General features: G+C 40.5%; 1 protein-coding gene across 5 annotated transcripts in view; it reads left to right on the forward strand.

Annotated features, from left to right (window-relative positions):
- Positions 1-26290, forward strand: part of piezo1 (piezo type mechanosensitive ion channel component 1 (Er blood group)) — a 355592-nt gene that overhangs the window by 177350 nt on the left and 151952 nt on the right. For all 5 annotated transcript variants that reach the window (XM_087995785.1, XM_087995781.1, XM_087995783.1 and 2 more), the window contains exons 4-5: positions 8804-8846; positions 13105-13264. In XM_087995785.1, the coding sequence (XP_087851911.1) occupies positions 8804-8846; positions 13105-13264 (203 nt within the window). The remainder of the gene's footprint in view (positions 1-8803; positions 8847-13104; positions 13265-26290) is intronic.

Consider the following 26290-nt stretch of genomic DNA (forward strand, 5'->3'; position numbering starts at 1 on the left):
GGGGATTTCTAAACTTTTGACCTTCAGACACAAGTGTAACTTCCACTGTCCAAATAGAACACCCGCAAACCATTATGGAATATCATTGTTAATAATGTAAAGAAGTCCACAGCTTGGACAGCCACTCCCTCCCAATTTCAAAAGACAGCAGATAGTACAAAGCAGTGAATATTGCATTCTTAGTCTATCTTGCTCTTGAAATCATACTGGAGTTACTAAATATATGGTATGAAAGAATGAGATGAACAATTTATTTGGATCTCAATGGTGTTCATTGGACCACTTTAATGTACTCTACAGCAATGGCCTGTTTTGAGTAGTCCAGATCTGGCTGAAAGTCATGTTGGTGTTTACAAGATGCACAACAGATTCCTACTCTGTTTTCTGTCTGTTATCAAATCATTAATCAATGCCAATACATTACCTCCTGTCCTATGTGCATTAATTTTCTAACCAGCCGTCTATGGGAGACTTTATCAAAAGCCTCCTGAAAATCTAAATGTACGTTCCTTCAACTTCTTTATCAATTTTATGAATATTTTTAAAACCTCCAATACTGTATGTTCATCAAATAGAATGTCCCATTCACAAATCAATGATGACTATGTCCAACCAGATCATTATCATCTGTGTTTCTATTCAATCAATCCTTTATAACGGATTCTAGCATTTTGCCGACTGCAGATGTAAAGCCATCAGGTCTTAGTTCCCAGTCTTTTTTTTCCCTTTTGCTCCCTTTTTAAATAGGGGCATGACATTTGCTACTTTCCAGTCTGCAGGAGTTATTCCAAAATGTGTAGAATTTTGGGAGATAATGGTCAATGTATCAAGTATCTCTATGGCTACCTTGTTCACCACTCTCTGGGATGTAGAATATCACCTCTTAGGGATTTTTCCATTAATTTCTCCATTGCAATCTTGATACATTTCTTGGGCTAGAGATTAAACTGTTGATTTAGAATCAGAATATATTTTATATTGTTCAAAAAGCTTTTGATTTTCGAATTCACTCATGGCTGGCTGGTATCATCAATACTATTGCCAGAATTTTGTCAGGGCCCCATTGCCTTTGCAGTTTCCTGTACCACCAACCATTTTGTGATACCATGTGAAGTGAATTGAATTGGCTGATCTCTGGCATCTGTGACATGGGAACCACTGGAAAAGGCTGAGATGGATCCTCCACTGGGCACTTCTGGCTGAAGATTGCTGTGAATGTTTCAGCTTTATCTTTTGCACTGATGTGTTGGGCTCTTCCATTGTTGAGGATGGGGATATATGTACAGCTGTCTCCTCCAATGAGTTGTTTAATTGTCCACTATCATTCATGACTGGATGTGGCAGGACTTCAGAGCTTAGATCTGATTCATTGGGAGATCTCCTGGCTCTGTCTATCACTTTCTGCTTATGCTTTTTTGCATGCAAATAGACCTGTTTGAAAGTTGCACTGGTTTGACACCTCATTTTTAGGTATGCTTGGAATGTACTCCTGCACTCTCCACTGAACCAGGGTTGATCCTCTGACTTGATGATAATGGTTGAGTGCGGGATATGCCAGGGCATGAGATTGCAGACTGTGTTGAAGTACCATTCTGTTGCTGTTGAGAGCTCACAGTGCCTCATGGATGTCCAGTCTTAACTTGCTAGGTCTGTTCAAAGAGCTGTCCTATTTAGCACAGTAATAGTGTCACACAAGATGATGGAGAGTATTCTAAATGTGAAGGTGGGACTTTGTCTCCACAGACTGTGTGGTGGTCACTCTTACTGGTACTGTCATGAGCAGATGTATCTGCAGCTGGCAGATTGGTATAGATGAAGTCAAGTAAGATTTTCCCTCTTGTTGGTTTCCTCAGTACCTGCCACACACCAAGTCGAACAGCTATGTCCTTTAGGATCTGACCAGCTCGATCTGTAGTGCTGCTGCCGAGCCACTCTTGGTGGTGGACATTGAAATCCCCCACCCAGAGTATATTTTGCATTTTCCCACCCTCAGTGCTTCATCCAAGTGTTGCACAACATAGATAAGTTACTGATTCATCAGTTGAGGGAATACACCAAAGTCAGCAGTTTTCCTTGCCCATGTTTAACCTGAAGCCATGAGACTCCATGTGTTGAGGACTCCCAGGGCAACTTCCTGCCGACTGTATACCACTGTTCCACCACCCCTGCTGAGTCTGTCCTGCAAGTGGGACAGGACATATCTGGGGATGGTGATGGTAGTGTCTGGGACATTATCTGTAAGGTATGGTTCCATAAGTATGAACATGTCAGGCTGTGGCTTGGCTAGTCTGTGAGACAAGGAGAAGGTGAAGACTGCAGATGTTGTAGAGGCAGAGTCAAAAAGTGTGACATTGAATTCAACAACTTCAGATGATTATCCCATCTCGACCCCTCTATCTTCATTCTGCTCTGTAATTTTATTTCATTCATTTTATTTATCTTTTTTAATATTTATTTTCACTGTTCTGTACCTCTTATTTCTTGATTGTCTCTCTTTCTCTCACTCCCCACTCTCCCATCACCTTTTTCCTCTCCTCTTCCCCCTTTGCTACCCTTCTCCCCTGTTTTTGGTATTAGTAATAACATTAGCAAATTTGCTGATGATACTAAGCTGGGTGGCAGGGTGAAATGTGAGGAGGATGTTAGGAGATTACAGGGTGACCTGGACAAGTTAGGTGAGTGGTCAGATGCATGGCAGATGCAGTTTAATGTGGATAAATGTATGGTTATCCACTTTGGTGGCAAGAGCAGGAAGGCAGATTACTACCTAAATGGAATCAATTTAGGTAAAGGGGCAGTACAGAGAGATCTGGGTGTTCTTGTACACCAGTCAATGAAGGTAAGCATGCAGGTACAGCAGGTAGTGAAGAAGGCTAATAGCATGCTGGCCTTCATAACAAGAGGGATTGAGTATAGAAGCAAAGAGGTTCTTCTGCAGCTGTACAGGGCCCTGGTGAGACCACACCTGGAGTACTGTGTGCAGTCCTGGTCTCCAAATTTGAGGAAAGACATTCTGGCTATTGAGGGAGTGCAGCGTAGGTTCACGAGGTCAATTCCTGGAATGGCGCGATTACCTTACACTGAAAGACTGGAGCGACTGGGCTTGTATACCCTTGAGTTTAGAAGACTGAGAGGGGATCTGATTGAGACATATAAGATTATTAAAGGATTGGACACTCTGGAGGCAGGAAACATGTTTCCGCTGATGGGTGAGTGCTGAACCAGAGGGCACAGCTTAAAAATACGGGGTAGACCATTTAGGACAGAGATGAGGAGAAACTTCTTCACCCAGAGAGTGGTGGCTGTGTGGAATGCTCTGCCCCAGAGGGCAGTGGAGGCCCAGTCTCTGGATTCATTTAAGAAAGAGTTGGATAGAGCGCTCAAGGAGTGTGGAATCAAGGGTTATGGAGATAAGGCAGGAACAGGATACTGATTAAGGATGATCGGCCATGATCATATTGAATGGTGGTGCAGGCTTGAAGGGCAGAGTGGCCTACTCCTGCACCTATTGTCTATTTTCCATTTTGCCTCTGCTCCACCCATCCACCCCATCCCTCACATATTTGTCACACAGCATTGGCTTCAGCCTTGGTCATTCACAGCTCCTGAGCTCCCTATAATCTCTCTGTGCACTGTCATTATCACCTCTTTACTGCTACCTTTTGCTTCTGGAGCCATGACTCACCTTCTCTCAGCCTCGTATAAATACCTCCCTATTTCTCTCTTTTTTTTTTAAAGCTTTGACAAAGGGTCAGTTAGACTCGAAATGTCAGCTCTTTTCTCTCCTTACAGATACTGCCAGACCTGCTGAGATTTCCAGCATTTTCTCTTTTGGTTTCAAAGTGTGGTGCTGGAAAAGCACAGTAGGTCAGGCAGCATCTGAGAAGCAGGAGAGTTGATGTTTCAGGCATAAGCCCAGTTCTTTAAATATTGGCACTAGCCCCCATGTGTTAGTAAGGAGAGTTCTGAGGCTCAATGGGCTGTTTCTGTCATTGTCTTTTCTGGTGCTGAGGTCAATGGCAGGTGGTTTGTCCAGTTTCATTTCTTTGTTGAGACTTTGTAACAATTAATACAACTGTGTGGCTTGCTAGGTCATTTCAGAAGGCAGTTGAGAGTCAACCACGTTGTTGTGGGTCTGGTGTAACATGTAGACCAGGTGAGGATGATAGATTTCCTTTTCTGAAGGACATTAGTGAGCCAGATGGGTTTCTCTGACAATCATCATGGTTTCACGGTCGTTAGATTCTAATTACAGATTTTGAAAAATTGATTCACCATCTGCTGTGGCAGGATTTGAAGCCGGGTCTCTGGGACATTACCTGAGTTTCTGGATTAATAGTCTAGCAATAATGCCATTACCTGACCACTACCACAATATCGCTATCACTGACTTTGACTCCACATTTTTTTCAGCATCTAAGCCTGAGATTGTGTGGAAAAAGTGAGGATTGCAGATGCTGGAGATCAGAGCTGAAAAATGTGTTGCTGGAAAAGCGCAGCAGGTCAGGCAGCATCCAAGGAGCAGGAGAATCGACATTTCGGGCATAAGCTCTTCTTCAGGAATGAGGAGGGTGTGCCAAGCAGGCTAAGATGAAAGGTAGGGAGGAGGGACTTGGGGGAGGGGTGTTGGAAATGCGATAGGTGGAAGGAGGTTAAGGTGAGGGTGATAGGCCAGAGAGGAGGTGGGGGAGGAGAGGTCGGGAAGAAGATTGCAGGTCAAGAAGGGGGTGCTGAGTCCGAGGGTTGGGACTGAGATAAGGTGGGGGGGAGGGGAAATGAGGAAGCTGGAGAAAGCTGCATTCATCCCTTGTGGTTGGAGGGTTCCTAGACGGAAGATGAGGCGCTCTTCCTCCAGGCGTCGTGTTGCCATGGTCTGGCGATGGAGGAGGCCAAGGACCTGCATGTCCTTGGCGGAGTGGTAGGGGGAATTAAAGTTTTCAGCCACAGGGCGGTTGGGTTGGTTGGTGCGGGTGTCCCAGAGGTGTTCTCTGAAACGTTCCACAAGTAGGCGGCCTGTCTCTCCAATGTAGAGGAGGCAACATCGGGTGCAGCAGATACAGTAAATGATGTGTGTGGAGGTGCAGGTGAATTTGTGACGGATATGGAAGGATTCCTTGGGGCCTTGGAGGGAAGTGAGGGGGGAGGTGTGGGCGCAAGTTTTGCATTTCTTGCGGTTGCAGGGGAAGGTGCCGGGATTGGAGGTTGCATTGGTGGGGCATGTAGATCTGACGAGGGAGTCGCGGAGGGAGTGGTCTTTCCGGAACGCTGTTAGGGGAGGGGAGGGAAATATATCCCTGGTGGTGGGGGACGTTTGGAGGTGGCGGAAATGACGAAGGATGATACGATGCATCTGGAGGTTGGTGGGGTGGTAGGTGAGGACCAGTGAGGTTCTGTCCTGGTGGTGATTGGAGGGGTGGGGTTCAAGGGCGGAGGAGCGGGAAGTGGAGGAGATGCGGTGGAGAGCATTGTCAACCACGTCTGAGGGGAAGTTGCGGTCTTTGAAGAAGGAGGCCATCTGGGTTGTTCGGTATTGGAATTGGTCCTCCTGGGAGCAGATTTCCCCTCCGCCCACCTTATCTCAGTTCCAACCCTCGGACTCTGCACCGCCTTCTTGACCTGCAATCTTCTTCCCGACCTCTCCGCCCCCACCCCCTTTCCGGCCTATCACCCTCACCTTAACCTCCTTCCACCTATCACATTCCCAACGCCCCTCCCCCAAGTCCCTCCTCCCTACCTTTTATCTTAGCCTGCTTGGCACACCCTCCACATTCCTGAAGAAGGGCTCATGCCCGAAACATCGATTCTCCTGCTCCTTGGAATCTGCCTGACTTGCTGTGCTTTTTCAGCAACACATTTTTCAGCTGAGATTGTGTGGGTCAACTGCAGCAATCAATTTCTCTGAATATTCCCTCGTGATGTTTTCTCATCAATAAAACATATTTTAGACAGATGACATGTCAATTCTCAGCAAAATTGGTTGAAGGATGTTGAGACAGCTGAATGAAGAGATATTTTACTGAATAGAAATGATATTGATGAAATCAAGGTACTTGATTGATCAAATTCGATTCAATCACAAGGGATTTAATTCTACAATCTGCTTGCAATACATCATAGTCAACAGAGAATACCTGTCAGTAGCTTTTGATGATCAAGATTTCCTCCATTGTCTTTAAGGGAGTTATTTTGCAGCTTTCTCAGCTTTCCCTCCTTCTGCCCCACTCAGTTTACAAGTCATTGTTCACTCTGGCCATCATTGCAACTTTGCTCAGTCTTCTCACACTGCCTCTTTCTAAGTTCACCTCTTCGTCTTGGCTCTGGTATCTTCTTCCCATTGGTTCCCCAAGTCTTTATTAACTCTCCCTCAGGAACTGAAGGTATACACCTTTCTTTTGTTAAAGATTTTATATTTTAAAGGCAGCAGAGTAATGTAAGTTGCTGTTGCATCTGTGCAGCAAGTAATAGAAAAGTGAGGGTAGAACTGATATTCGATAAAGCTGTAATTATAGAAATACACATTAAAAACAAGCAACTTTTATTTTAACTATCATAGTTCCAGTCTGTTCTGATTTGTGCCTCTTTTGAGGTAACCTTAAACAACTAAAAGCTCCACTGAAACAAAAAAAACACAGCTTTCAAGGAAACTTAACGAAGCAAAAATGAATACCAGTTATTTTGCCCACCAGTTACTATACAGTAAGTACCAGTTACTCTCACTGATCTTTCTTCCTTTCTGGTATATCCTGATATTAACTTGTTTTTTTTTTGAGTAGGACAATACCAGGAAGTAAGCAAATTCCTGTGTTAAATAAGATGATTGAGTCCAATGATGTAATTTGGATCTGATCTGCACTATCACCCAGAAGCTGAGTGTAATGGTGGGCATTAGTTTCAGCACTGGACTGGAACACTGTTGGCTCCCAGCGATGATAAATTTTAACTTTATTTTTCACACTTTCTTATGGGGCTGGGGTGGTACGCCAAGTCTCAAAGGAAGCCTTAGCCTCTCATGAATTGAACCAATCCTCTTCTCCGATTGCCAACACATTTCTGTCCTCCCCCTCTACTCCTTCTCTCCTACCCTTCAATCTCTTGCCTTCCCCTGGCTCTGATCTCTAGTTCTGTATTCCCAGTGGTGACTCTGAAGTTGATTTTCCCTTTCTACTGATAGGGATTGTCCATAAGGGTGTCCAAATGTGGCCCCCTACCACTGGATTTTCCTTCCACTCCCAGCCAGGCTGTCTGTTTGGCAGGCTGCAGGACACTAGGGATCCCACAATATTGGAATGAAGCCTTGCCATTCAGGTCATAGGTTTCCATGTGAAAAAAAAACCTTGCAATTTCTTTGGTAAATTATGTACTCCCTCCACATACTCCCCAGCTTCCTGTTAATATCAGTGCCAACTGTTTATGAATTCTAACACCTAGATGTATGAAAAAAAAATATTTCTAATTTAACATCTGGTGAGGAGTTAAATGCGTGTTGGAATCAGTATGGTACTAATTCTTTGTAGCAATATCCAGCTTAAAGTCCAGAAGTTTCCATGCCTTTTGTGTCCTATAGCTCACCTCCATTACCTCATGTGCAACCTATTCCTTTCTGGAAATTTCTCTGTGGAAATCTCTTTGTGAATTAATCATATTTTGCACGTGTTTTTCTTTTAGCCAATCCACATTTTTCCAGTCTGATTTTTATATTGCCAATTAAAAGCTATTTAGAAATGTCACAGTGAGGCATTTTGAATTGTAACATTTTCTGTGCTGTACTTCTTGTGTCACCTGATATCATCATTTGGAATGTGCTGGGTTAGCTGGGAGGGTAATCAAGTTACTATGATTGAATCTGACCACTTAGCATTAGGGCAAGGGGAATGAATGTTTACATTTTTGGCCATCATCACTGTCCATTGGCTTTGGTTGCAGGTTTACATATGTGGGTATCAAAACAGCTCTTTGTGAAGTCATTTGGTTAATGTATAAATAGAGACTACCTGATCTCATGTAACTGTAGATGAACATAAAGTTGATGCCTTCAAGTTTGGAGAGAAAAGGACAAAGAATTTGCATTACAAGCAGTGCTACAGAAATGAAGCAGTTTTAAGCAATCTTGCCTCACTTACACATGATGTAATCACTAGATACTGTACTTTTCTCTGAAGCTGGAAGTGTTATTTTGTGTAAGCACAATCCCAAGTTGCTCAGCAGTAAGCATTGCTGTAGATTCAGCCTGGGATAGAAACATTTTGCAATAAAATAAAGAACTGCAGATGCTGGAGATCTGAAATCGAAACAGAAATTGCTTTGAGAATCTCAGCAGATCTGGCAGCATCTGTGGGAAGAAAGCAGAGTTAATGTTTTAAGTCCAGTGATTCTTCATCAGAATGGGATTTCACATTTCGCTCATAGCTATGTTTACTAAATGAGTGAATGATTGTAACAGGCACAAATTTATAGGTTAACAGCAACCTGAACTAATTTATAGATAACTTAAGGTTAAAGCTTACTGCCTAAATACTAAAAATGTTAAGTAGAGTAAAAAGTAACCTATTAAATAACAAGACATTCTGTCCTAACCAAACATGTGAAAAACAGGTGAGTGGAAATAATGCCAACAATTCTGTGAATTTAAAGAATAACTTATATATTTACCCTATCATTTGGCAAATTACCATCAGTCTCATAGAGTCCAAAAGGGTGCAAAAATCAATGGTAATGGAAAATAATAGGGAATCATTTTCTTCTATAAATATTGTCTAACAAAAACAGTACTACTAATTGTAATGGCCTTACCTCTCTGTTTCAGGCAGCACATGGGAAACCTTGTCCAGGCATATTGGAGTTACCAGGTACAATAACTCATCAGCAATAACAACAATATAATTTTGTTTACATAGATTTTCTTATAATGTTAGACTTTCACATTTGGGTATTGCTACAAATGAAGCTCAAAATATATAAAGCACAATAATATATTTTTCTTTATCTGATGCTGTAAAGTTTTTTAGAAAATTTAATTTAATAAACACTATATTGAGAAATGATTGAAGATTTGATAATGACTATATGTATGAACTACACTGTGATATCTTAGTGTTGTATATCTTCATACAGGGTACAGAATGCTTTTTTGTTAGGAATGCCAAGAAGATAAATATTATTTAAAATAAACTTTTATAGTAATTGCCTGAAGGATTAAAGTAGTAGTTATTTTGTTTGGGTCTGTAAACTCAACAAAAACTTTGCCATGCATATCATAAGTCGCACCAAATCTCAATCACCCATCCCTGTGCTAACTGATGTGCACTGGCTCTCACTTTTGCAATGGCTCAGTTTTAACATTTTCATCATTGTTTTCAATCCATCTGTGGCCTTTCCATCCTTCAACCAAACCTATCTCTGTATCCTGTCCCAGACTTGCAACTATCTAAGATCCCTGCACCTTTCCAATTCTGGCCTCTAAAATCCTGGTTTTCATAGCTCTGCCATTGGCAGCTGTGCCTTCAGCTGCTGAGGTTCTATATTCTGGAACTCTATCCTTAAACTGACCACCTCGTCATGTCTCACCAGTCCTTGAAGATGCTTTATAAAACTGGTTGCTTTCACCAAACTCTTGGTTGTCTCTCCAACTTATTTGATAACATTCCTATAAAATATCTAGAATGCTTTGCAATGTTAAAGATTTTTAAATTCATTGTTTTGTCTATAGTTCTTTGGTGTGCAATGTGCCACTGCAAAATGTACTGCAGTTCAAATATTCAAAGTGTCCCATCTTAACTCAATGTGGAAAACCAGATGATTAATTTGATTGTCACAGTTCCACTAGGCCAGAAAGTAGTTCCAGATTTGCAGTTTGTCCATTATATTAATGGTTTATTGGAAAATCCAGGATAAGTAGAAGATAATATCACTAGCTTTATATTTTATTGGAACTGAATCCAGAAATGGGCAATGTACAAATCTGGTCTAAACATTTATTGGAATTAAATACGCTTTCTGCAAGGCTATTGTACTTTGTTTAACAGTCTGGAAATAGAATAATTCTTCCACATTGTGTGGGCAGCAGCATATTGTTTTCCATCATCATTGCTGTCTCCTCCTTTTGCATGATTGTGCCAAAGTGCATTTTTAGTGACAAGACACAATTGGCTGTTTCCCAGTAAATTCGAAGCTTCAGTCACAGATTCCCAGCAGCTTGTTTCAACAAAAGGATTTGTGGTTGATTGCTTCATCAGCAGTATGTATGTGTAACTGGAAGCATTCTTTCACAGAAACAGAGGACCTTGAAGTTTAAATGTAGAGAAGACAAACGGGATTGATGTTTTCAGGATTGGGAGAATAATACAAATGGAAGGGTATCTGCCATTCTTACCTGGTCTGGCCTATATGGTATTCTAGATCACAGAAAAGTGGTTGACTATTACCTTCCTCTGAAATGGCCAAACAAGCCATTTAGTTCCAGGAGAATTAAGGATGGACAGCAAATGCTGTATTTTGCTAGAGATACTCACATCTATGAAATAATAAAGAAGCCAAACACTTGCATTAAGTAAGCAGAGGAATATAAAACATGTAAATAACATTTCCAGCAGTAATTTGTAGAATTGTATGTACAGGTTCTATGAAAGAAAAATGAACTGTTCCAGGGTCTAAAGAATCTTGGAAAATGACCACCAATGCATCCATTATTTCTAGGATCACTTTCTTAAGTCCTCTGGGATAGGGATTATCAGGCCTTATGGATTTATTGGCCTTCAAATCCATCAATTTCCCCAATCTGAGAATACAGATTTGCTTCTGTTCCTTCCTATCACTAAATCCTGCGTTTCCCATTATTTATTGCATGTTATTTGTGTCGTCCTTTATAAAGACAGAAGTAAAGTATGAATTTAGTCTGTCAGCCATTTCTTTGTTTCCTATTATAAATTCCCCCATTTCTGACTGTACAGGACCACACAGGCGCGCGCACACACACACACACACACCCCTCCCCCGCACTAGATGCATGCAGTAAAAATGTCTGTCTAACCTGTTGAATGATGTTCTGTGTTGTCTATGCACCCAAAACACAATTTAACTGCCTATTGTCCAATCAACTAAACCTAAATCCCTTGCCCCAAATGTTCAAGCTCGATGGTACAGACTGATAAATCTTATATAATCTAGAAATTATTGTTAATAATTTGTGTAAACAAAGACTTGACACATCAATCTGGTATTGATATATCAGTTGATTTAAAATAGGGTAGTACTCAATGAGTAATCCAGATGTGGAAGCTAATATGTGGACATGAGTTCAAATTCCACCACTGGTGGAATTTAAATTTACATTTTGAAAAATATGGTTTTGAAAGCTAATCTCAGTAATGGTGACCATCAAACTATAATTCAATGGCATAAAAAACCATCAGCATCACTAATGTCCTATAGAGATGGGTATCTGCCATCCTTACTTAGTCTGGCCTATATGGAATTCAAGATCCACAGGAAAGTGGTTGACTCTTAACTTCCTCTGAAATGGCCTAGCAAACCACTTAGTTCCATGGGAATTGAGGATGGATGGCAAATGCTGTCCTTTGCTGGAGATACTCACATTCTATGAAATAATAAAGAAGACAAACACTTGCATTAATTGAGCAGAGGAGGAATATAAAACATGTAAATAACATTACCAATAATAATTTGTAGACTTGTATCTAAAAGGTCTATGAAAGAAAAATCAATACTTCAATTTCTTTTATTTGTTGGTCAGCTGCAGTATAATATCAAGGGTTGATGTTGCATATGAATCTGAGGAAAGAAAACTGACCAAGGTAGAAGTTTGTCATCTGCCAGTGTTACACATTGTATTGCCATTACTCATTGCTAGTTTATGGCCAATTTCCAGCTGACTAGTATGAATTTTCCATATCCAGAGTTCTTCAGCATCACGTCATCAGAAACACCACTGTTAAACTGCAACTAATGTACCCAAAATGTGTTCTGGGAGTACAGTTACAACAATAGATCTGTGGCAGAAACGTTTGGTCAATTTTGTTTTTGTGTTTTGTTTCGATTGCAATACTATAGTACTGAATTTTACCACTTTTGATTTAAAATATTGAAGCCATGCACGCAAATGGAGAGAGTTTTTTTTGTTGAATCAGGCAGAGTTACAAAACTCTCCAGTTCTCCAAAGAAATATTTGTTTGACAAGCAGAAGATAAAATGCAAAGACTGGATTAAAATGATTTAGTTGCCCCTTAAAGCAACATTTTTAGGATTAATTTATAGCACAAAGTGGTCTAATGGATTTCTTTGATGAATGGCTGCAGATACGATTCTGTTTAACCTTACAAGAATCATGGACTCGTTCATCAATAAATTTATGTATCTGCTCAGTTTGGACACTTGGAATACCTTGGTCATTTGCTAACAGCACTGCTCACACTGGTTCTGACTTTTTTTAAAATCATTCCTTGCAGAGTTGTGCTGAAATAAATGTATCCATTTCTTATTTCTTACATTTTTATTAGCATTTTTATTGGTCATGTATTCCAAGCAGCTTGATACTCTCTTTAAATGACCTTGTTTTGAATTACGACTAGAGTTGAATGTTACTACCTAAGTGATCTACAACTCTTTTTGCAGAAAGGATTGTAAGATATACAACACAACAATTCTGCACTTGCCTGCTAAATTAAACCATGTATCAATGCTTCCCAAGATAATTGAGTTGAATGAGTTCAATCCAAAAATCTGCCAAAGTTCAAGAGGCCCTCCACTCTTTGAAATCAGCTAACAACCAAGTTACTAATCAAACCTGAAGAAATATTAGAGACGCTGTTCAGTATTGGACATGCATGATATTCATTTTTCTATGTCCACTTTATTCCAGAGTTGGAGATTATGGATGGCCTAATATTGAACTGCAATGAGTATTCAACTTCATTTCAGCTAGAGCTCATTGTCGAAGAAAGCATGTTTGATTCCAATATACTGTAGTGGATTGGATTCAAAACTCTTACAAAGTGACAATCTTTCAATCCAGTTTTCTGTGCCAAATTGCTATTTAAATAATTACTAAAATATGATTGGAAATTATATTTTTTTTTCTTTCTGTTCTAGACTTGATCTGAATGATGTCCCAAACTGTGTTCGACTGGTTGCTCCAGATTTGGGCATATTTCTCATTAGCTGCATTACATTAGCTTTTTGTAATCGTTTGACAAAGAGAAAGAAGACAACGCCAAGCAGAGAGGAAGAGAATGTGGAACCGAATGAGGAGGTGAGAATATTTCTAAAATGACATTGTATTTTTTGTAGACCATTATTCATTAACTTTGCAGCTATTTAGTAATGTTGATATTGAATACTAAAATGCAATATTATCATAAATGTTTTTAACTTATAAAAACTGAAAGAACTGTGAATGCTGCAAATCAGAAACAAAACCAGAAATTTCTGGAAAAGCTCAGCAGATCATTTATGGAGAGAAATCAGAGTTAACGTTTTTGGTCCAATGATCCTTTTAACTTATGTTGGTCCATTTTTATATACATTATGTGTATTTTCATTCCCACTCTTTCCATTAATAAAGTTCTTTCCTCTTCATTCCAAATAAAGGAGAGATAATTTCTTCATAAATGTTGTATTGAACTCAGAACTGTCTTCTAGAAGGCCAAAATAAGGTTAACAGTGGAGTTAACTTGCTTTCTGATTTTGTGACTTTCATTGAGAGATTATTTGGTTACCTGCTGGGATGGGTCCAACAGCAGGCAGAAAATAATTGTTGAGTATGTGGAACACACTTATGTATGAGATGATACATCTGAATATTACTGTACAAAATATTACTGGACAAAATTTTCAATGGCTAAAAAATTCTCCATATATTTCACTTTGACCATAGGAAAAACCTGGGCAAAGCCATAAGGAGTGTGTAAAGTTACTGGTGGGAAATATCTAATGCTTGTTGGATAGCTAATCGCGAAAGGTCTGTAGATACTGGAGTGCTTTAATACTTAATTCCTGACCATAATGCTGCACACTTGAAACATAAAAATCAAGTGGACAACCAGTAAAAATGGATAAGGTGACTTACCTTCCTAGATCTCACCACCTTCTATTTTTAATAGCTTTTTTTTAAAGCGTGAAGCAAAATGGGTTCATGGTGTTCTTAAAGTTTGCCTGTTGATGCCTGATGTCATGGTTGGCCTTGTTGTAGTCTTCTTGCTGAGTGAAGACAGTAGTAAGAGGATCAAAGACCAGCATTGGCATTTAAGTTATATTTTTTCTTGTTTTCCTCAAAGGGTCAGGAGGAGCAGGAATCCTACCTTCCCAAAATTTATTGTTTTGTTTGTCAGAAATGTTTTTGTCCTGGCCAATGTGACATCTTTTTGCTGTTTGAATTTCCACTCTGTCCAACTGGGGCTCTCTGCCAGTGTAGGGCAAGCAGCTGACCTGGGGGGGGGGGGGGGGGGTGCAGGTGAAGCCTGGCATTGACATCAGCCATGCACACCTGAATCCTGACGCCAGTCCATGTTTCATTTTTAATTGTCCAAGTGTGTAAGTCAGACGAAAATATTCTCTTGCATTCATCTAATGATTGAATTACATAAATACAATTCTTATTTGTTTGTTCCTACTTTTGCAAGCTGAGTATAACTGTCCATTGTTCCAAAGTATCACAAGATGTGAGAAAACACCAACAGGCCATTCAATCCAACAGGCCTATGCTGGTATCCAACCCATCTACATATTAAGTACATCCTTGCTATCCACCACCTAAGAAGTAAACTTCACATCCTCATAAGGCCAGTAATGGAGGTGTTTACTGGTGATTGCACAATGTTCAGTGCCATCTGCTCTGATACTGAAGCAATCTGTGCCCATATTCTGGACAAAAATACAAACTTGTGGCAAGCAAAATTCACATTGCACAAATGCCAGGCAGTGACCATTTCCAATAAGATCCAACCTTACCATCACATTGATGTTCAGTGACATTGCCATCACTGAAGCCCCCACTATCAACATCCTGTGGGTTACCATTGTAGACGGCTTGCTCCTGGGGGTGGTCAGGTTGTCCATCACAGTCACGTGCATGGCCTGGATCCAGCAGGGTACTGGAAAACCACTTGTGGTCTGATCCTGCAGTGCCATGCCTTGACTCATCTGACACCTGGGAGAGCTGGATGATCAGAGTTTGATTTTCAGTGGTGAATTCAAAGAAGGCTAACAGCTTCATTATAATATTTAAAGGATCAACCTGCTTCCTTGAAGTAGATTGATCATCCACTCTCTCATTCCACCAAAATTAAAACCAGATATCAGTGGGTTAGGGTCAGGATTCAGATTTTGAAGATTTTAACCTCTCCCAACATCCTCAATTTTGAGCTTTAAAACTCATCCTGTTGGTAGAACACAGAAGTCCAGGCAGTGAAAGAAGGCAGAAACCTAGTCTTTGGACATTTTTATAAGACTCATTTACAGAAACACACAGAGTATCAAATATGTACAACTGTACGTAAATGTAAGGCAAGGGTGAGTTTCCAATGCCCACCATCTGAATGCAATTAACACTCAATTGATATACGATTAACACCCTTTGGGTCAATTTGTCTCATTATAAATTTTATATCCACATTCGCAATGGAAAGAGCCTGTCACGGTGTAATTTAACTCCCTGTTGTTAGTGTTGCAATGCTTTAGTTTTGTACTTTTGTCCATACTGCAGAGAAACTGCTCTGTTCAAACTAACTTTACTTCTCTGTTCTCTAATTGTCATCAGTCTTGTTATTTAGCTACATATATAAAGTAAAAAGAAATGAAGACTTTATGGAAAAAAAGACTGTAAATATGACTTTTAAAAAGGGACTGACTTAGGTCTATATGGTCAATTATCCATCTGCTCTATCTTAGTTTCACCTGAAAACAGAATTTAGTAATGATTCCCATACACAATGAAATGAATTGTTATTTAAATTAAAAGCTGTCAGGATGAACTGATGTGATTCTGTTTATATTCACTGTAATTCCAAATTTGCAAAAACACCACTTCGCACCTGATTAAGAATAATTTAACAATTTCCCACTGAGCAAATGCATATCGAATTAAAAGATCTTGGGCAACAAACACAGCAGACCTTTTTTGGAAAGGGCTGACCCTTCTGTATATCAGTTTTAACTGGAAACTGTTGCACAAGTCAAAGACTGCACGACTTCACTACTACACATTGTGCATATAAAATGAGATTTGACAAATATATTTAAATAACCCTCCCAAATTAACAATGCAACATCTTGGCATACAGAAATTTAATATTACTCAGTTTTTTTTTTAAACAAACTCAGCAGGTGTCTTTGAATTGTCAGACACTTTATCACTTTCAAGCAGTGATACCAGATCTTATTTTGAAATTCTATAGCCCTTGGCATTTGTCATACAACTTTGAGTATATGAGTTAGGATGTCATACTGAGGCTGTACAGAATGTTGGTGAGGCCTCTTCTGGAATACCATGTGCAGTTCTGGTTGCCCAGCTATAGGAAGGATATTATTAAATTGGAGTGGGTTCAGAAAAGATTGACTAGGATGTTGCCAGGAATGAAGGGTTTGAATTACAAAAATAGGTTGGAAAGGCTGGGACATTTTTGACTGGAGCATAGAAGGTTGAGGGTTGACCCTTATAGAGGTTTAGAAAATCATTAGGGAGCTAAATACGGTGAATAGTAAGAATCTTTTCCCTAAGGTGAGGGAGTTCAAAATGAGGGGCTAATGGGGGCTAATATGAGCTGACAATGCATTGTGTGTGGTAGCAGGCCGTGCGATGATAAGACATGGTGTGGAACCCACTTGGGAACTCTGCAGCCTTCTGAACTTAGGGCTTGAGGCCAGGTCCTTATCCCAACCCCCAAACATGAGGACGGGGAATTTCCAAGTGGAAACAAACAACTTAGTCTATTATGAAAGAAAACAACACCCGGATTCACTTCTCAAGATAAAATTGTAAAGCAGAGGAGTCACGATAACAGTGAATAGTTCAAAGTTTGTGAGAAGATTTGTAGCTCGGGTGCTCGTTGCTGTGGTTCTGTTCGCCGAGCTGGAAGTTTCCTCCGGCCGGAGGAAACACCACAGAAGCGCTTCACAGGAGGCTCCCAAGCACTGAGGATGTCACCTAGACAGGGGACAAAACGTCTGCAACAAAAACTTCCAGCTCGGCAAACAGAACCACAGCAACAGTGAATAGTTCTGGTCTCCATTTACTAAAAAGGTATAGAAGAATGGGAAAAAATACAAAAAGGATTTCTAGAATCAGACCAGATCTTAAAGGTTATACTAACTGGGAAGGTTGAACAGGACTGTGCTCCTTCTCTAGAAAAGGAAAATCTGATAGATGTGTGTCAGACTCAGCGAATTCAATAAAGAAACAGAGAAGCTGGTTTACTTACAGACAAGACCATAATTATAATGAATCCACTGAAGGATTCAGGAGAAATTATATTGCCAAAAGATTGTTTAAAATACAGAACATTGTACCATAAGTAATCAAGGCAAATGAAATAGATGCACTCAAAGATTAGCTCAAGAAACATGTGAAGGAGAGAGGCATAAAAGAAAATATTGATGGAGTTAGATGAAGAGGATGGGAGGAGTTCATAAACATGGACATTGGTCTTTTGGGCAGAATGCCTTGATTCTGTGGTAAATACTGTGTCATAGAATTCTTTTGATATAAGTTTGTGTTCAAATGTTTAATTGGTTTAGTATTGGCTCACAGTTCACTGGAAATACCCTACCAAGTATTCGCAAGAAAAAACTTCACTATTTGATTTGTTTCACTCAGAAATTTTTCAATCATTTTCATTCACAGTGTTCCCACTCAAAATGCAGAAAGAAAGACTAAAGTCACAACATACTTCCATAATGACATCTGGAATGCTGCCATTTCCATCATGACCACACTGTTGTGTTTGCCATTATAATTAATGCTTATTTATTGGGTTTTGTTTCCTCCAAGTTTGCGTCCCAACAGGAAGACCCTTTCATAACAAAAACTCCCAATTGCCCCTATAGAAAAGTAAACCACACATTCTCTGTTGAGCCATTCTCACTCTCCACCTTCAAGCAAGCGGAGAAAATAAAGACAGTCATTGGAAAGGTGGGATGCGCTGTGTCTGCACTTAAGGCCTTTCTAAAGGAGGTCAGAGAGATCCTATGGAATCGGCTTTGAGTAAAAGTGTTCTTTTAATTCAGCATTTGGAGCCTGATATCCTAGAGGCAACAGCCACAAGAATCATGACAAAGCCAATGACAGTGATTTTTTGGAAGCGGAGCTGTTTGAGCAGGTTATGGAGCTTAGTTCATCTTCAAGGCATTGACATTGATGCACTGCTTAAAGCTAGCAAAAAATATGAAGCAGTTGTAGCCAGACAACAACAACTGCAAGTATTAGGTGCATTTACCAGCAGTAGTGTAGTAGCCAAGATGCAGAGACCAAGCAGGTGGTGTGGGAAGTGCAATCAGTTGCTCTGGTTGCAAAAATGTCCTGTAACAAGATCTCTGCAAGTCATGTAGTACTTAAGAGCAATATGCTCACCTATGCAAGAAATTTGGCTTCAAAGGTGCAACCAGAGATTATAACAGAAAACAACTGAACAAAAGTGTGTGCAGCATGCTAGCAGCTGCAACATGGAGCATGCCAGAGACCTTCACAAGTATAGGCACAGAAGGTCAAGCTTCAGAATGGAAGAACCAGAGGGCACACAGATTTTCCACATTGTGTATGTGACACATTTGGATGATGTCAAAACATTTGGAAACTCTTGCCACTAATACTATCAAATGCCCAAAGAAAATTGGCAAACTCGAACTCGAAACCAAGGTTGACACTAGAACTAGTGCAAATGTGTATCCAGACAATTGAAAATCAATGACACAATCTATAACAATAAAATTAACTGCATTTAAAGGGTCATCCATCTCTAGTATTGGTACACTGAAAATGAAATGCTGCAATGGTGATTCTGCATGGAAACCACATTGGTGGTTTAATTTAATTTGGTGAACACTAACAGCCCAGCAGTAGCAGTACTACATTGTATTTGGAGCTGACAGTATGACCTTTCACAAGATCACCAATATACCAATTGTAACAGAAGAGACCAAGGATACTTGGATTGAGTCAGTCCAACACTTAAGACAAATATTCCCAGAGAGATACAACACCAAGAGAAATCACAAAACCTCCAAGAAAGTGCAATATTCGTATAGAAGAAAAAACGTGAAAGTGAACAGGATGATATGGATCATTGTGGTAGTATCTGTCATGTTTGGGGGGTGGGGGTGGGGGTTCTGGCTGAGCCATGCCTAGTTGCTCTTGAGAAAGTGATGGTGAGCTGCCTTCTTGAACAACTGCAGTCCATTAGATGTAGGTAGATCCACAATGCCTTAGGGAGGGAATACCAGAACTTTGACCCAGTGCCACTGAAGGAATGCTGATATATTTTCATGTTGGGAAATTAGAAGTAAAGTAGAACCCCGTATCCGCAGTTTACCGCAGCCCAAAAATATTACATGGAACATTCCAGAAATAATTCTGGGGTCTGCGGGGAGGCAAATTTCCCATTTAAATGGTAGGGTTCACTACTATCTGCGGTTTTGGGCATCCACGGTAGGTGTTGGAATGTATCACCTGCAGATATGGGGTTGGGGGGAAGCACCTGTATATTGCTCTTCTTTGTGTTGCTGGGTCAAAATTCTGGAACACCCTCCCCAACAGCATTGTGGGTGTACCTACACCAAATGAGCTCCAGCAGTTCAAGGAGGCAGCTCAACTATACATTGAAACAAAGAACTAGTACTGTTCTAAAGAAAGATGGTATAATTAGGGATGTTTGGATGTAGCGCATTTAAATGTCTTTCTAAAAAGATGCCCAGCAAAATTCTAACATGAGAAGAATAGAATCCCAAATTCACAAGAGCTACATACTTTTCCAAGGTGGGTGCCAGACATGGATACTGGTTGGTTTACTCAGCAAAGGAATCTCAATACAATAAATCACTACTTTCAGAAAACATTTGCAAGGCATTGCTTCCAGAGATTTATCTTTCAGTCAGTCTGTCAGACAAGAACTGTTCCTGCAGTGTTTGGACTGAATTACAGAAAATATTCCTCGATGTATGTGTATTGTTGCTGACATTGCTGCTGGTTTTGCCTATGAAGAGTAAAATGAATATCTATACAATTTTTGATGGCATCTTGTCATGCAGGACTTGTCTTTAACAGTAAGAAGTGCCAGGTTAAGATTAATACATCGACTTTTTTAGCTCAATCTGTTCAGGTTATGGTATCCATCCTGACCTAGCCAACACTGAAGAATCTGCTTTTCGCGATTAAAAAAACGTTTCTCAGAGAAATCTTAGATTTGTTTAAATCACCAGGACCATAGATATCAAACTGTTTTTTTTATTGGAAAGCAACATCATAAAGGGAGCTCCTGAGGAAAGACAACCTTATGTAGACCAGGAGGATCATCAGAATATCACTCAAACAGGCATTGTCAGCAGAGATTTGTATCCTACAGGACTATACCCCAAGGAGGAAGACAGTCCTGGAAATTGATGCATCTTAGAAAAAGCGAGGAGCATACATACTGTAAGATGGCAAACCAATTGTATTTGTATCCAAAGTCTGTTGGAAGTACAATCCAATGATTGCAATGTGGAGCATGAAACATTTCCTCTGGTATATGGTATCATAAGATTCCACATGTACCTGTTCACTATGGAATTCACTGTGGAAACTGATCACAAGCCTCTGGAAATGCTTTGGTGCAAACCACTGATAAATGCACCACTGAGACTACAATAGCTTCCAATAAAATTACAGGGATTTGGCTTTGATGCTGTACAGGCTAAAAATGGTTGCTTCAAATGCACTGAGCAGATTAACAGATCCGGATAAGAACACAGAAATTCCACTAGATAAACAATAAGGTGGAAGATGTACTTAAAGTCAATTTGATTAGTTTTGGTCAAATGCAGCCAACTTCAGGAAGAAACAACTAATGATAAACTATTGAAGTCACTATGAAAAACTATCATAGAAGAATGACTCGACACAATACTAAAGATACCAGACTCTCTCCAAAGCTTTAGAACATGTCAAGATGAACTAGATACCTCGTGGTGTAATATTTGAAGGGAAACAAATGCTTGTACCCAAAGCTCTGCATCAGCATGCATTGTCACATTTCATCAGGGACATGTGAGCTGCAGGCCTACAATGAGGAAGTTGCTTGGCTTGGGGCACTGCATATTGACGAGGAATCGATAATTGTATTGAGAAGTCAGTGACCATGGGTAAGACATGCCAGAATGACCAAGCAGAACAACACAAAGAACCTCTCCACTCTCAAGAGATTCTAGAGACAAGATTACAGTGGTGCTGGAAAAGCACAGCAGGTCTGGCAGTATCCGAGGAGCAGGAAAATTGATGTTTCAGGCAGGAACCCTTCATCAGGGTTTCATCCTCCTTCCTGATGAAGAGCTCCTGTTCAAAACATCAATTTTCCTGCTCCTTGGAAGCTGCCTGACTTGCTGTGCTTTTCCAGCACCACTCTAATCTTGTCTCTGACCTCTAGCATCTGTAGTCCTCACTTTCGCCCTCTCGAGAGATTCAGTCAGTCCCTTGGACCAGCAAACATGGTTACAAATTTCTCCCAGTGACTGACGAAGTTTCCAAATTTCTAATTGTCAGACAGTTAAAAGATACTTCAAGTGCACCTTTGACAGACAGAATGTGTACTAAATTCAGTCTATCTTGGTACTCCTGGAGAGAGAAGTTTTAAGAAAGACAAATCTACAGTCAGATCTTGGTCACAGACTTTATCAGCAAGTGTGTGGAGGACTGCATACCGGGGAAGTCAATCTAAGTGTTCCCCAACAGGAAACCCTGAATGAATCAGAACATACAGAACCTGCTTAAAAACCAGGCATGAGGCCTTCAGATCAGGAGACCCACTCAAACGTAAGGAATCCAAGTATGAATTTTGCAACGCCACTAAGACAGCCAAGGACCAATACCGATCCAAACTAGAGACCCAGACAGACCATGGCAAGGACTGAATGACATCACAGGCTCTAAAAAGAGACAGTGCAAGATAGCAGACGATGACACATACCTCCCAGATCGTCTCAATGCCTTCTATGCTTGCTTTGAGCAGAATTTCGGTGGAGAGGTAACACCTATTCCGACAAGTCCTGGCAAACATATTCCAACAGTCACTGCATCAGAGGTCAGATCTGTTTTCCTTCGTGTGAATCCAAGGAAAGGATGGGACCAGATGGAGTACTCAGAGCATGCGCAGATCAATTGGCAGAGGTCTTCTCGGACATCTTCAATCTCTCTCTGCAGCAGACCACTGTCCCTGCCTGTTTCAAGAGGACCAACATCATCCCTGTGCCTAAGAAGGCTCATGGAGCATGCCTCAATGACTACCGCCCAGTGACCCTAACTTCAGTGGTCATGAAGTGCTTTGAAAGGCTGGTCATGGGATTAATCAACTCCAGCCTCCACTACTCGAGACCCACTCCAATCTGCCTATCGGACCAACAGATCCACGTCGGATGCCCTATCACTTGCCCTTCACTCCTCCCTAGAACATCTTGACTCCATGAACAGCTACATAAGAATCCTACTCATTGACGACAGTTCAGCCTTCAACATTATTATCCCCTCGAGACTGATTACTAAACTTAGTGATCTTGGACTAAGCCCCACTTTCTGCAACTGGATCCTCAGTTTCCTGACCCTCTGGCCACAATCAGTGATGATTGGGGACAATATTTCATCGTCACTAGCACTCAACACTGGAGCCCCCCCCCGGCCCCGGGGTGCGTACTCAGCCCCCTACTGTACTCACTGTATATCCATGACTGCGTCCCCAAATATCAGACTAACGCCATTTACAAGTTCGCTGATTACACCACCATAGTTGGTCGAAGCTCAGGTAGCAACGAAACAGACTACCGACAGGAGGTGGAAGACCTGGAAAAATGGTGCACTGAGAACAAGCTAGCTCTCAATGCCGGCAAGACCAAGGAACTCATTATTGACTTTCAGGGGAATGTTACTCATGCCTCCTACACATTAACAGCACAGAGGTGGAATGAGCGGAGAGTGTCAAGCTCCTGGGAGTGGTCATCCACAACAAGCTTTTTTGGACTCTTCATGTGGACACACTGGTTACAAAGGCTCAACTATATCTCCTCTTCCTCAGGCAGTTGAGGAAATTTGGTATAACGGCAAATACCCTTGCCAACTTTTATAGGTGTGCCATCGAGAGCATTCTGTCTGGATGTATCACTACCTGGTATGGCAACTGTACCATTCAAGATAGGGAGATGGTTATAGAGACTAGTGAACTCAGCCAGGACAATCACAAAGGCCAACCTCCCATCTATAGAATCCGTCTACCAGGCCCGCTGTCAAGGAAAGGCCACCAGCATTCTCAAAGTTCCATCCCAACCTGGCAATGTTTTTCTACAACCTCCACCATCAGGGAGAAAGTACAGAAGCCTGAACACACACACCAGCCAGTTTCGAAACAGTTTCTACCCTACTGTTGTTTGAATACTGAATGGACTCTTAACATTCGCCTGTACCTGTGTTTTTGTTTTTGCTGCTGTTTACCTATTATTTACTTATCTATGCTACTTAACTCTGTGATCTACCTGTATTGCTCGCAAGACAAAGCTTTTTTACTGTGCCTCGGTACACGTGACAATAAATTCAATTCAATTTGACCTCTAAAGCACGTATTAACCAGAGAATAAACCATATTACAGTCTTGAAACATCTCAGGTCTCACTGTGATTTATGCTGCTAAAGTACTGAACATGAGGTGGAGGCCAACAAAACAGGATCCTCATATTGACGTGTTACACCTTCGGAATTACATCATTAGGTATGGACTTACCCTCACCAGCAGAGACCCATGCTTGCAAGCCAAGTTAGGACAACTCTGCTGAGTCATTCATGTTCTCAGAAAGACTGAACAAACTTCTCAAAAACAGAGGGAAAATGATGATGGTACATAACCTATATGCAGGTGCGTAGTACAGAATGTCACAGCCTATCTAACGTACCCAGTGACCTGCAGAAGTTTCAAAAGTATGTAGTGAGCCTAGGTCCTGTGGAGCAAAACAGAGAAGAAGCAGAAATCAACTGTAAAGCACTTCAACTTTGCACAGAACACACACAAGGATATATACAGATAACTAAGGTGTGAAAGATCATCTTGACAACAGTCAACAATAACAACATTGAAGACAGCACTAACAGCACGTACAAGGTGAGAACAACCAAGTGTGAAACCTCGACCTTCGTTTGCCTGTTTTAATTTTGTTTTATTATTTTTATCCTCTCTGCTATGCTACAGCTCTTCGAGGAATATACTGGTCTTCTTCATTCTGTGATTGTTGTTCTGAGTCAAAGAATGCAAGGTATACTTCGGGTGGAGGTGGGGGATGTTTCAATTGAAAGTTGATATGCTTCAGGTGTCTAGACAGTTGTTCTTTCAAAACAAATCCATTTCCTTATCCAAAGACAGTTCTGTATTTCTTTTTGGCTAAGTCTGAATTGCATCAGGTTTATTGAAAGGTTTCTCACTGTGAGGCCTTGAGTTTATTCACTGTATCTTATTAAACTGGCATTGTTAATTCCCGACCCTGCCTCTGTGGCATTTTCTCACTTGATTTCAGCCCCATTTCAGAACTTACCGGTCCTGGCAAAATCCACCATTCAACAGATATCCCCAGAATTCACTGGAATCCTTGTACTCACGCAATTTCTAAAAGCCTGTTGTGCACCCAGACAAGTGCTGTCAGTCTGGAGCTGGCCTGTCTTGGTGCTGACATTTACCCCAGCCATGGCAAACAGGGCAACGTCAGTGCCCCACTTTGTAGGCAGGGACATAGCGGTTCTCTGGATAAGGTGTTGAAAACAAACAGAGCCATGTTATATATGCTGGCCAGAAATTGAGATACCGTGTAGAGAATTGAATTCCATGTGACTAGAAATCCAAAACATATCCTTCAGAACAAAGTTCAAGATGATAACAAAGTTTAAATCTTTACAGGAAAACACATTAAAGTATGTGTACTGGAACCCTTCCAGTCTGGAATATTTGGGACCATGCTATTTTTGGATTTTGGAATTTTTTGGAATATGGAATGATGTTAAAGTACTGAACTACAAACGTGTAAACTGCACACACTGGATGTAAACTGGTGCCTGAAGAATAATGCAAAGATAAAATATTATAAAGCAAGCTTAAACATGTGGTACTTACCTGAAAGCTGTATTTTTCATATTTTCACTTCTGAAGTATTGTACTAAAGTCATATTGTGAGTCGTTTCAGTGTGCTCAAAGTATTTCAGAACAACAGGGAATTACAGCCTGGAGAAATTGCATTGTACCACTGATATACCTCGGCTACCATACTCAGGAAAATTTCACACCAGGAAAATTTCACACCAACTTTCATTCATCATAAAACATCTCTACAAAGTTTTTTTTTGTGTTACCGATAGAACTTATTTTTGCATTAAGATTCTTATTATCCATTTCACTTGAATAATTGTATATTATTTTTCATTCAAATTTCTTTCTTTCTACCAATGGCTGTTCATATGTGCTTGCAAATATGAACATAAATGAAACATTCAGCTGTCCTAACTATTGAGAATTCATTATATAAGCCATTATGGGAAAATTTCATGTGAAAAGTTTCATGTGTTGTCATATGTAACCTGTTTTTGCCCATTACATTGAAATGCCTGATTCTAGGGAGAGGAAAACTATTCTGGATTCTTGCTTCTGATTTCTGTCCAGTATCTTTGATTGAAAGTGCACGTGTAGATGAAAAATGAGAAATTTAATTTTCTGTTCTTCCTTCCTATCATGATCTTCCAATCACATGTTCACTCCTGTTTTCATCAGTACTGTTGCCTGAGACTGTTGTTGCCTCAACTCAACTGCTGTAGAAACCTTCATTCAAGCTTTTGTTACTTCTAGACTTGACTATTTAAAATGTCATCGTTGATCTCCCATGTTCTACCCTCTGTAACCTTGGTTGTCCAAACGTCTGCTGCTCATGTCTGAACTCTGTCCTCTTCACCTGTCACCCCTTTACTAGCTAATCCATATTAATTGCCAGTTGATGAATGTCTTAGTTTTATAATTCTCATTCCTCCTTTTTAAGTTTCTCAATATCCTCATCCCATCCCAGCTCTGTAATCTCCTCC

Source organism: Chiloscyllium plagiosum, unplaced genomic scaffold (genome assembly GCF_037043375.1).
Source record: "Chiloscyllium plagiosum isolate Xiang-an unplaced genomic scaffold, Cpla_swu_hap1 HiC_scaffold_17, whole genome shotgun sequence".
Classification (NCBI taxonomy): Eukaryota; Metazoa; Chordata; class Chondrichthyes; order Orectolobiformes; family Hemiscylliidae; genus Chiloscyllium; species Chiloscyllium plagiosum.